The sequence below is a fragment of the Rosa rugosa genome, chromosome 5 (assembly GCF_958449725.1).
Source record: "Rosa rugosa chromosome 5, drRosRugo1.1, whole genome shotgun sequence".
NCBI classification, from domain to species: Eukaryota; Viridiplantae; Streptophyta; class Magnoliopsida; order Rosales; family Rosaceae; genus Rosa; species Rosa rugosa.
In genome coordinates, this window is record NC_084824.1 from 35,698,396 (window position 1) to 35,711,821 (window position 13,426).

A 13,426-nucleotide genomic window follows, 5' to 3' on the forward strand; every position below is an offset into this window, starting at 1 on the left:
GGTCCTCATAGGCCTGGGCACGGGCCGAGCCCAAATATCTCAGGTCGGGCTCAAATTTAGTTTTTCATTTTCAAGGACCACTAGGGCCCGGATTGTTATTAAACGGGCCTGTCCTATGGGTTTTTCGGGCCCAACAACAACACTGAAAATTTCATTAACATAACCAAGATTTGCCAATAAAATAAAATCAAGGCCAACAGAAAATAAAAATGAGAATTAAAAACAGAGAGTTGGCCAGTCTCTGTCTAATGCCCTCAAAAGCTGCAACAACCCATCAGCCTTCTTTAATGTATAAAATCGTTTTTATGCTTCCTGAAAGTGTGATGCTACCAAGTGGTTAATAGCACATAAGCACCACATTCAAATGGTTCTTCAACATTACTTGATGAAGCTCTTTTTCCTTACTCGTTGCAAACTTTTACGTCAAACGAAATTGCAAAAGGACATGAGATCTACACAAAATGAACTAAAAATTGAACAGACTATGTACACAAATATGAGTTTGTTCGAAATCTGGGTTTCTTTCTACTTGTTCGAGATCTGGAAATCATTGTTCTTCGAAGGGGATTAAGGGCTTTGAAGGGAATCTGGGTTCTTCGGTTCTTCCCAATCGCTTCGAGCTTCGAAGGAAATCTAGGTTCCTCCCAATTGAAAGAAAATATGTATTTCCTTCAGAGCTGCAGTCACAATTTGGCTGCTAGGAATCGGCTTTGGAAGGAGCAGGTACTCAAGGTAGTGAGAAAGGATTCACTAGCTAATTTTTTTCTTTTGGTCTTGAGAGTTGTTGAATGTAGGCCACTTGAATGTTGACTAATGATTAGGCCAAACAATTTGAGTGTTGCGGCTGAGGGTTAAATGTTGATTGAAAGTCTTCAGTCTTGAGACAAAGACTAGTAGAAGTGTGGAAAGTCAAAGAGACATATTCAATCGGGCTTTTCTTCGGGTCTTTGGGGTTATGGATATCAGGGCTCGGGACCGGACCATTAAAACTCAAACGGTCAGGGCTTTTTTTTTTGTCTATTTTTTCTCTCAAAGCCCAGCCTGGACTTGATGGTCCGAACCGATCCGGTCCGGGTTTTCGGGCTAAAATGCCCAGGCCTAGGTCCTCATTAGAAGGACTCCCAATCAGTTTTCTTTATATGGATTCAATTCTAAATATAAGTATTTAAGGCCTCAGATAATAAAGTATTAGCCCAGAATTGTAGGTGCTATGTATTGTTGTTGTTATTAATTTCAGATATTTTCACTGATACTCTATATTGAGCTGGGTAATGCATTTTTCTATTGTAGAAGCGATTTTATGAAGTTTATGGATCAGTTAATTGTGAAAATTTTGTTTTTGCTATTATTTTGGAGTGTAGAGTGAATGGAAATCATCAAATTCCTATAATGGAGATGGTATCGTAGTTTGTATTGTATATTTAGATAGCCTTGTTAGTAGCATGCACTTCGTAACCATATGATGCAGAACAGGCCTGTTCACCTGTTAGTTCACTTTATCATCATGTCTTACACCTGGAATCTAGAACTTTTCATAACAAAGGCTAGCTGATGACTAAACAAAATGGTTTGATTAGCCAAATGCACATGCAACAAAAGTTTGAGGACATTGAAATTTTAGGTTTCGTGAATTCTTAGGTTGTCTGTAATATTTATATAATTATATGTCATTTCCTAATTAAGGAGTGTTCTTGTCATTTCCTAATTAACAGAAAGTTTGGAAAAATAATTAGAAATTAGCCCGCATGGATTTGGGCTTTCCGCGTGGACCAATTTATTGTCTGCATGGGTCTCCAAAAAATAAGGCCTGCACATGGGCATTATATCCTAGATTATGTATCTTGTGGTAATTTGTTATTATTTAAAATAATTTTTTAATTAATTTAAAAACGCTTTTGAGTCTTTGTAAAACAATGCAAACATGAGCTTATAAGAAATCCAATTGTCTCTATATTCTACACCCTTCATTTTAAGGGACGAATCCAAGTCATAATTCTAGGGTGCATAAAAACAAATTAAAGTTGTCATATTCAGGTCAACGCATTTCGTCGCGACCCCAATTTAATTAAGGAAGAGGTACTGATCAACTCCTTAACCCATATATCTTAAGCAGCAACCATTTTCAAATTCCAAACTTGCCAGCATTAGCAGCTCTTAATCCACCCACGTTACCAGAAATAAGAGGCACTTGAATGCCCAAAACGTACCTAAACTTTTAGGATTATCGCCAACATGTCCCTCGACTCCGACTCAGCAGTCCCTTCCTCCAGCAGAGACTGGTACTTTCCCTCACCGCCCTTCATCCACGCAGCGAAATCCCCAAAATACCACCGAAGATTCTCCACAAACCCCAGACCATCCCCACCCCTCCCAACCGATTCTCAGCCGCCATTTGGTCCGGCGACGCCGTTTCGCGCCGTTTCGTCCTCCAGCTCCGCCCCTCCGAGAACTTTCAGCCATGACAGGCCCCGCCGGAGAGTTGACTTCCCCCGTCGGCGGGAGAAGCCTCCGCGAAACGATGTCAACCAGCCCGTTTCCGGCGTCCCCGACGGCCTCTCCAAAAAACGATCGGAGGCTTCCGCCGCCGTCTCCGGCGAGAAGGTTATTAGCTTTTCCGGACTCGGCTTCAAACTCCGGTGGAAAATGGCTTTTTCAGTAGCGGTACCCCTCTCTCTCTCTCATAATTCTAGGGTTTGATAGCTTGATTGTGATTGGAGCTCATAGTTTTGTTTGTGCATATCAGATTTTGATGACGGTTTTGTCATCAGTGGTGTACCAAAACTTCTGTTTACATAGCCAAGTCAATGAGTTGCAGGATTATATTTCCAAGCTTGAATTGAGATTACAAGCCTACAATTCGTTAGAATCTATGGAGCTCATCGCTTCTTCTGGGCTGGAGGATGATGATCTTCCTAACAGAAGCTTGAAACGATTAGCGCTTATGGTCTCCCTCATGTTTTTATCAATCCCTCTTGTGGTTTTCAAGTACATTGACTATGTCTCGAGATCACGGTCACCGGAGAACATCTCTGAAGAAGAATCTCTAAACAAACAGCTAGCGTACCGTGTCGATTTGTTTTTATCAGTCCACCCGTATTCTAAGCCACTGGCATTGTTGGTTGCAACACTGTTACTTATTTGTCTTGGGGGGTTAGCATTGTTTGGAGTGAAAGATGATAGCTTGGCGGAATGTCTTTGGTTATCGTGGACGTATGTAGCTGATTCTGGCAACCATACTGACTCTGAAAAAATTGGCGAAAGGCTTGTTTCAGTTTCCATTAGCTTTGGTGGGATGCTCATATTTGCAATGATGCTTGGACTTGTTTCTGATGCAATTTCGGAGAAGTTTGACTCATTGAGGAAAGGAAGAAGTGAGGTAGTGGAGCAAAACCATACTTTAATTCTCGGTTGGAGCGATAAATTGGTAATTTTTGATTGTATTGCTAATTTCCTTTCATCATTTGCTGTGCGAATATATGAGGTAAGGTTACAGTGTCTCTTAATGAAAAGTGATTTGACTGAATGCCATTGTGAATTCAGGGATCATTATTGAACCAGATTGCAATAGCTAATGAGAGTTTGGGTGGAGGGATTGTTGTAGTTATGGCTGAGCGAGACAAAGAGGAAATGGAACTTGACATTGGTAAAATGGAGTTTGATTTCAAGGGAACATCTGTAATATGCAGAAGTGGGAGCCCTCTTATTCTTGCTGACCTGAAAAAGGTAGGACAGTTTGCTTTCTTGTTACTTTAACATAAAAATTTAGAAGAATGTTCTCCTCTTTGATGTCCGTCACAATTTGTGTGGGACGTCCCTCAGGAGAGGAGGGCACTTCACAATATATATATCCAGACTTTTATCATCTACCTCAGTTGGCTCATTGAAACGAATTAGTTAATTAGTTTTTTTTTTCTTTCTTTTTTTCTTTTATGTATGGGACCTAAAAGACCCAAAAGCAAAGCAGCTTAAGAAGCTGTTACAGTATTCATAGATCGAGGAACTGCACACAAATCATCAAGGACTAGTTAAGTAGTTGATGTAGCACTAATTGGGATATCATTCAGACTTTAGAGAGGAAGAGAAGTAGAAGAATTAGGGATAATGGAAGGATAGACTGGGGAGACAACAAGACCAATATTACAGGAGAGATAGTCGAGATTCAAGTATGTATGTATGTATATATATATATATATATATATATATATATATATCCATTCACGATGTCTAAGAAGTAATGATAGCAATGCCTCTATTTAAAGAAGCTAAATATTATTCGAGAACCCTGACAACAAATTACCTTTACTAACCCTAGCATTAGAAATCCTAATAAATAAAGTCCAAGTATAAATAGCCTAAAATACTTGAATAATAATTTGACTATACTGTATCATCCCCCGGGTGACAAGAACCCACTCCTTGCAAGGGAGCTGAGGAATTGAAACACCCATATGAGAGTACATTTAAGACCATAAGGGAGTTCAGTTATGATGTTTACAATTGGTAGGCTGAGTAGAAGACAACGACTGGGAGGCAACCCATGGTGGCGGACAGCACAACTGGATGAGCTGTGTAGATCTGGGAGATGACGGTGGTGCAACTAGAGGTGTCTAGGTTTGTCAACAGAAATGTGTGGCACTGCAGCCTTGCTTTTCATGTGGGGTTTTTATAGGTGAGGAACATTCTAGAATGGTCTAGATAAATGGAGCAGCAGTGCATGTGATGGGAAGATATAGCACCAATTGGGATATAATTCATACTTTAGAGTGATTGAGAAGAGTAGAGGAAATTAGGTTTGGAGAGGAGAAACAGAAGAGTTGGGCCAAAGGAAAAGACAGACTAGGGAGACAACAAAAACAATATTAGAGGGGTGTTCGCGAAGACTGATGTAAGGATGTTTTAATCTTTCATGAAGTTTTTTTTTTTTTGGTCAGAATCTTCCATGAAGTCTGATAAATAACGATTGCCTCTATAAAATCAAAAACTGATGAATTCTAGAATTCTTAACAATAAAATACATTTTACTAACCCTAACACCATTAGGCTTGATAAGCCTGAGCTTAAGTAACCTAAGAGACTTAAATTACCTAAAAAATAAATAGACTAATCTGTACATATAGTAGAATAAAGAAAATGATGTGGGAGCCAAGTTCAAATTATATAAAATTAACTCATTCAATTCCTAAGTGCATTAGTTTGAGGGATGTCAGTGATTCATGTATGACTCTATAGTTCTTGAGGAAAATTTCTTATGAGTTATTTCTTATGAGTTTCTGCTTGTGTGTGAACATGGGTTACTTGGAGTGATTTCTGATACACCTTTGGTGTGGTGCCAAATGTTGGTGCAAAGCCGGAATTGTTTTAATTTCTCTGTAAGAGCGAGTCTTAGGACCCTACTGGTGTGAATCTCATAGTTTCTAACCTTTCTACATTTTATTCCATTTGTGGTACATTAGAAAGACTTGTATAGCTTGGCACGTGATACCGAATGAGATTTTTGATCATGTGATATCTCAAAAATATCTTGTTTTCTTACTTTTAACTCATACTTTCATCAATAATAGGGGAGGTTTGTTAACTTTCCTGAAGCATTTGGATTCCCTTTCTTAAGTGTTTGTAAGCATTGGAAGATGTTCATGGAGCTCACTTTGCAATCTAACTTGCGAGTGACATATACACGGTTCTTCTTTTATTAATTAATTTATTTATTTTAACAATTCTAGTTCTCTGATTTTTTTCCGGCTTCATTCATTGGAATGTTAGGCATCAAATTTTCTTCTATCTTCTGTTAAATTCAAATTAAGATATATATTTCATTGTTTTTATTTATTTATTTATTAAGTTTTATCTTTAAAAGAAATAAATTTCCAAGATGTTCTACAGCTTTGTAATCTTGGCTTGCTGGATTCCGGTATCGAGTCTCTAATACTTTGTTACATGCATGCTTATATCTTTCCAAATGTTTATATTCTGCACCAAAAATCTCTTCAAATCTCAGAGGTACAAGGATATATATGTTTTCTGTTGCATCCAATGACTAGTTTTAACACTATTAGATGGATTTTGTAAGCCTATCCATGTGATTTCTTATACCATCGTTTGCAGGTATCTGTCTCCAAGGCACGTGCAATAATTGTCCTTGCTGAAGACGGAAATGCTGATCAGGTATACTTTACCAATCAATGCAAAATTTGTATTTATGCTTTTGTGTTGTTTAAGTTTTGGGTTTGGAATATTTATTTGGGGTATTTATGCTTATTTCCCTTGGCTCTACTTCACTAACAAATTTTGCTTAAATATTTGGTACCTTACAAGCATACTATATTGTTCATTACATGTTGGTTGGTGCAGAGTGATGCCCGTGCATTGAGAACTGTTTTAAGTCTAACCGGAGTGAAAGAGGGGCTGAGGGGACATATTGTAGTTGAACTAAGTGATCTTGACAATGAGGTTCTTGTTAAACTTGTTGGTGGAGATCTTGTTGAAACTGTTGTGGCTCATGATGTAATTGGTCGTCTGATGATTCAATGTGCTAGGCAGCCCGGACTTGCACAGGTCAATTTCTGTTATGCTGTTAGCATTGTTTGGGTGGGGGTGACAGCATCTTGTTTTATACATATTGATGATTTTCTTTTAATTTGAAGCTCTGATTGATTTTTGTATGTCAATTGGGTAATCCCTTTTCATTAATGGGCTATAACAGATCTGGGAAGATATCCTTGGATTTGAAAATTGCGAGTTCTATATCAAAAGATGGCCACAGTTGGATGGCATGCATTTTGAGGATGTACTGATCAGTTTTCCTGATGCCATTCCTTGTGGAGTCAAGGTTGCATCATTGGGTGGTAGAATTATTTTGAACCCGGATGACTCTTATGTTCTACAAGAAGGCGATGAAGTACTTGTCATAGCAGAGGATGACGATACCTATGCTCCTGCAGCATTGCCTATGGTGATTTCAAATTTCTCTAAAGCATATAGATTTCAAAATATTTGCTTGGTCTTTTTGCCAATTTGTTCCATCCTTTTTACTGAAAGAAGCATATTGAAGCATATTGAAGAGAGATTAGTTCTCAGGGACATTTGTCTCTTCTTGTTGTGTTGTCCATACTAGGTCAAGAGTAGCTTCTATCCCTTGTTATCTGAAAGAAGCATATTGAAGGTAAATTAGTTCTCGGGGACATTGTTTGCTTCTTGTCTGAGTCATGCGGGATTTAGGCTCACATAGTCAGGTGGGTGACAGCAAACAAAAGACTAAATAAATGACAGATATAGCAAAACAATTTGCATTAAAAAAGAAAAATTTCTGGCGACTAGATTTATTATCCTTTTTAATTTTTTTTGGGTGGGGGTGGCGAAGAAACAGAATTTTAGTAGAAAAAATTAGATGACAAGAAGTCCTCAAAACAATACTAAAGCAGTCAATACAAGCAGAAACACCATATCTTCTAATATCAAATCAGGGCTTGGGCCATTCATTTTTATTTCTTTAGCATAGAAGCGAATATTTCAATGTATATGCTGAATCCTAGGTATCAAGGAAGGACTATTTTCCAGTATTTGTTGGTGGATAATTTCATTGATTTGCTTGAAAAGTGCTTAAATTAAATTTTCTTTAAATAAGGAAGTTTCAGAACCATTTGTCATGTCAAATGGAATCTTTAGATGTTAATCAAGATCTATCACAACATTAGAATTGCCGTGAATCCTTCAACATAGTTAACTGTTCATAACTTTAAGGTTTACCTATGTGTTTTGAACATCTAATTTACTTTTGTATAGCTGGAAAACTAGAAGTATCAAAGTTTAAAATATCATAACTCTCATTCTTGATGCCTGTTTGTTATAAATTTGTAACTGTCTCACAGAAAATATCTCCTCGGTTATGCACTTAGATGGTTAAGGGTTTGCTGTCAACATGTATGGCTGTTACTATTCTTTTTGACGGTTGCCACAAGTCATCCCTTTGATGCAATCACATGCTTTCTTCTGTTCTTCCCCAACCCTTCCCTTCTCCTACCTCCCTTGCAACTATTGCATAATATGTAATGCTGTAAAAGGATCTTTTCTCTATGCATATGATAGTGTAATCAAAGTGAAAATGAACAAATGAAACTGCAATTAAAGAAAACTACAGCTGCAGAAATAGGGTTAGAGGTCAATCTCTTAAAGTATAAGTTCTTCTAGTCCAAATTAGGATGAAGCCCATGGAGTTTTAGCGAAGGGAAGATGCCATAATTAAAACTCACAAAACTATAATCACTTTGATCATTCAGGTCAAAGAGGCATCTTTCATTCAAATTTCCCGAACAGCAAGAAAGCCACAGAAGATTCTACTTTGTGGATGGAGGAGGGACATAGATGATATGCTTGTGGTAAGTTCTTTCTATTGATGCCCCTAATTTTTCTTTTTCTTCGCCTCAATGCTGCAGGTATGGAGAGGAAGTCTACCCAAAGACTTTGTTGTTCCAAAGTCTGCAGAAAGGATACTTTTATGTGGTTGGCGGCGAGATATGGAGGATATGATTATGGTAATGCCACACGATGTCTGCAATCATGCTCCTAGTACTTGGGGTGCAGTTCTAGTATACAACATATTAACTGATGATAATCATCCTGTTTTCCTCTGCAGCTGCAAATTGGATTACATTTTTGGACTTTAGTTTAAAATTCTGAAGCTCCACTTGCAGCATCTACATTGATGTGATTACATGATTATTAGTTTTACCTTTTTAGAAAATTACGTCCTTGCATTTATGATTTTTAGGTGTTGGATGCCTTTCTGGCCCCAGGTTCCGAGCTCTGGATGTTCAATGACGTTGCTGAGAATGAGAGGAAAAAGAAGCTCACTGATGGAGGTCTTGAAATCAGTCGTTTAGTAAATATAACTTTAGTTGACCGTGAGGGAAATGCTGTCATACGCCGTCATTTAGAAAGTCTTCCTTTGCAATCTTTTGATTCGGTGAGCAATTAATTGGCCTACACTATACAAAAATCTGTATTGAAAATCATACACAGGAAAAGGACCCATGCTGCATGTGAAATAATTCAACATCAACAAGGCCTGTATTGGGAAAGAACCTGATGGCTGCTTGTTACTAACTTATTGGTGTACCGTGTCTGCATGCCGGAATTATATTTTACCATCCAGAATGCGGTAGACCAATTAGTGACAAGAATGGATTAGGTTCTCTCTCACATTGATAGTTGGCCTGTAGGGTGTTTTTTGGATGTTGTTTATGATAATTAAGCATGTATCTTCCCCTTCATTGGTTAAACATGCTCCAATTCATATATGTAGATCTTAATTTTGGCCGATGAGTCTGTGGAAGACTCAGCAATTCAAGCTGATTCAAGATCTCTTGCCACATTGCTTTTGATTCGTGATATTCAGGTACTTTGCAATCTGACCTTTTACTACACCATGAATGTATGGAAGAACTTGAATTATTATAAACGATTCTTCTGTGCTGTAATGTCTTGGACATTATATATTTTCTATAGGAAGCTGTTTTCATTATTTTGGTCAAAGATTCTTACTTTTGCGGTTTGTATATTGTTTACTGGTTTCACCCTATTTGCTTTTCTATAAAACTCAGCTTTTATTATTAGCCTGGAGTATTTTAAGTATATTCATCTTGTTATTAATGTAGAGGATGGATGGTTGGTTTTTGTACTTTTTAGTTTTCGTAGATGAGTAGTCATGTAACAACAATGACTTTACTTCTTCCTCGTATTAATCAAGCTTTTTTCTTATTCACCACACAGTAATGAATGTATCTAGGACTGTGTGAAGATGATTTGATTTTCCATGGTCCATATCTTATCTACTTTCACCAAAATACATTTTTGATTATTTCAGGCTAAGCGTCTCCCTATGGTAACACATGTTGATAGAGGAAGCTTTTCACAAAGTTCATGGATAGGGGAAATGCAGCAAGCTTCAGATAAATCGGTTATAATTAGTGAAATTCTGGACCCAAGGACTAAAAATTTATTATCCATGTCAAAGATCAGCGACTATGTGCTATCGAATGAGCTTGTCAGCATGGCACTGGCTATGGTAGCAGAGGATCGGCAAATAAATGATGTATTGGAAGAGCTGTTTGCAGAGGAGGTATTCTTCCCTTTGATGAAAGTTTTTTCATAATGCATAATGCACTCATATTCTTAGCAATTCCAGGTTTTAATTAGAACAATAAAAGATGGTGAATGATCATCAGCTTCTCCTGGCACTTTGCTGATGATAGATAGCCTTGCCTTTATCTTTTCTAGATTGTTGTTGTTGTTGTTGTGTTTTTTGTTTTTTTGTTTTTTTTGTTCTTTCCTCCCCTTGATGGTGCTTTCACTCACCTATGTCCAGTAGAGTTGGGTTGTACACAGTAGAGTTGGGTTGTACACACTGCTCTAATACTAAATGTTACATGCCATGATAGAACTTTCTCTCAGGAAATTGGGAAGGGTGCAACATCTTTTATACTAACTTAAGAAATTGTCAATATTCATCTTGGGACATTTGGAACACAACAGCCTTACATAATCCGGAACGTGTGCAGATCATTCTGTTAGATGGTTGTCATCATGTGTTGAGGTTCTTGAAAGAAGTGTTTTTGCCATCCTGAAAGCTAGAGTATTTGTAAAAGTGGTTGGACTTCACTTCTGTCTTGTTTTAAGACTAGACTTTTTTTTTTTTAACAGAAAAAAAGGAAAAGAAAAAAATGGTTCGACTCACATATTTTGGAGTTAAAGTGCATATTATTTATGATCAAAAACCAACCATTATTCATTGTTATATCTTCATTGCTGTTCGCTCATATTTGTTTCTTCAGATAAAAGAATCCTATGCTATTGATAGCTATTTAATTCCCGATTCATGGTTCAATTTCTTTTTGTACTTGTCTAGTTTCTTATTTCAAAACCTTACGTCGTATCTTTTATTCAGGGTAACGAATTGCAAATAAGGCAAGGAGATCTGTATCTCCATGAAGGTGAGGAGTTAAGCTTCTATGAAGTACTCTTGCGTGCCCGACAAAGGAGAGAGGTCATGATTGGTTATCGCTTAGCTGATGCTGAGAGAGCTGTCATCAACCCCCCTGCTAAAAGTGAGAGACGGAGGTGGTCGGTGAAGGATGTATTTGTGGTGATTGCAGAGAAGGAATGAAGCATTTCTGAAACCAACAATGAAGGCAAGTGTTTGAAATTCCATACAGAATCAGGGACAGTCACTCCCTTGGAAGAAGTCCCTGGCTTGAAACTAGGATAAAATTGACAATCGCTTACATTTTCCGTGCCAAAATTCAACTTCAAAATTGCAGATCAAACATGGAAGTTGAGTAGATTTGTTATGTTGGTTGCCATTCGGCTGTATTCTCTTATCAACAGCGGGTGTGTGCTCTACACATACTAGTCAAAGCTATGGGATATGGCCATTGCGACCGGTCAAGTTGTTGCAAGTCACAAGCGTGCTTTCCTAATCCATCAGGTAGCCAGGCTTAAAATATTTCTGAAGCTATAGTTGTTTTAGTATAGTCATCAAAGGTTAGGTAGTTTATCTACTTGTAAACTCCCAATATCAAGTATATTGCACTAGAAAGTTAATTGGAATCTCTTATTGTAGTCCATTTCATTTGACAGATTCTCGTTTTCAGCTGAAACTATAGAACTCTTACTTTCTTCTTCTTCTTTTTTTGGTTCCAAAATTTGAGTGCACGAGAAAGCTGCCACCCGGTAATAGTGACAGAAATCAAAAGAGCCAGAGTTATTCAAGGGATCACCCAAAGTTAGTAGGGGACATTCTTTCTTTGATCGGCGAGATGAATATCATTATTGAAAATCAAGGGGATGTATTGTGGCTTTATTAAAAAAATCTATTCTAAGTGAGTAAAAATTAGTCCCTACACAATACAAACAATTATAAATCCAAAAGTTGTAAATTGTAGATTCAAAGCGGATAAGCTACGCTATTATGGGCGACTTTATTACAAATTTTAGGGCCGTAATTCCAACTAATGGACTAATAATTACTAAATAAAACTCTTAACTTCATGAATTAATGGACAAATCTCACTAAAGAAAGTTTTTTTTTTTAATTTTTTTATCGAGATCTTCACTGCTGTTTGATAAATGATAATGATGCAATGGTTTCCATATTCATTATGAACGTTGAGAAAACCTGCTTGTATTTTCAAAAATATGGTCATCCAAAGTTGAATAGGTGTTTTATTGGATTTTGGCTGTCCTTCCCTTGCCAGGGGGAAGTTTCTTATTGATTGCGAGGGAATACTGGACCTAACTAACAAACCTGAGGTTGACCAAAGAAAAAAAACAAATGAGAAAAGACTACTTCTAAGTTCTAAGGCGTTTTGCTTCACTGCATTCCTGTTGTTGTAGTGACGTAATCTCAATAGGGAACTACATGATTGATAATGTGATTATTGTGATATAACCAAATACATAAAAGTAGCCAAACTATACAAATTTCACATGACTCTGTTTTTATAGTTTAAAAACAAATAGTGACATGATGATAGCTCCAAGATGATGGGTATTGAGTGGAAATATGGCTTTAATTAACCTCGTAGACCCGCTTGGCCACTCTTCCCAATCAACTATTGGTTGTTAAAATAATATAAGTATGCTAATAACATTCTGCTAATATATTTATGTTACGATTTCTATCATTAGACCCTGGTCCTGGGTTTTGTTCAGAGTATTGCCTCCGTTTCTTAAAGGATAAAAGTGGTTGGATTATTTTCTAATAATACTGATATCTTTGAAAAAAACACTTACACTTAGTAGAAAAGAATACTTTGATTTAGGGTTTTCAATAATAATTCTATTCATCCCACAAAGGGGTATATATACAAGGACAAGAGGAGTAGTCTAACCCTAATAGGAAACAATCTTTCCTATAATTACATGATAACCTAAATAAATAAGAATCATAATTACATAAGATTTACAGCTATTCTACACTCCCCCTCAAGTTGGTGCATAGATATCTATCATGCCCAACTTGTCAACTGAGCTGTCGAATATCTTCCTGGACACTCCTTTAGTAAGAACATCAGCTAACTGCTCTTCTGAGTTTACAAATGGAAAACGAATAACCTTTCTGTCAAGATTTTCTTTAATAAAATGACGGTCAACCTCCACATGCTTTGTCCTATCATGCTGAACTGGATTATGTGCAATCTCAATTGCAGCTTTATTATCACAATGCAAATCCATAGGTTGTTTAAGCTTGTAACCTAGATCTTTCAGGACATTATGAATCCATAACATTTCACAGACTCCATGTGCCATACCTTGAAATTCTGCTTCTGCACTTGATCTGGCCACAACTTTCTGTTTCTTGCTACGCCAAGTGACAAGGTTCCCTCCTACAAAAGTGAAGTACCCAGATGTAGAACGCCTGTCAGTTTTATCA

The 13,426-nt window shown here is 37.2% G+C and overlaps 1 protein-coding gene across 2 annotated transcripts; it reads left to right on the forward strand.

The window, feature by feature from the left end:
* The first annotated feature begins 2,113 nt into the window (after positions 1-2,113).
* On the forward strand, positions 2,114-11,679 carry LOC133708611 (ion channel CASTOR-like). Of its 2 annotated transcripts, none has more exons than XM_062134076.1 (11): positions 2,114-2,661; positions 2,744-3,424; positions 3,541-3,723; positions 6,103-6,162; positions 6,349-6,552; positions 6,701-6,949; positions 8,274-8,372; positions 8,765-8,959; positions 9,299-9,391; positions 9,860-10,114; positions 10,940-11,679. In XM_062134076.1, exons 1-11 carry the CDS (start codon positions 2,233-2,235, stop codon positions 11,156-11,158), a joined length of 2,667 nt encoding a protein of 888 aa, XP_061990060.1. In that variant the 5' UTR covers positions 2,114-2,232; the 3' UTR covers positions 11,159-11,679. The 2 variants fall into 2 exon arrangements, with proteins under 2 accessions (XP_061990060.1, XP_061990059.1); XM_062134075.1 differs by lacking the exon at positions 8,274-8,372 and adding an exon at positions 8,430-8,528 and having other exon boundaries at positions 2,115-2,661.
* The last annotated feature ends 1,747 nt before the right edge of the window (positions 11,680-13,426 follow it).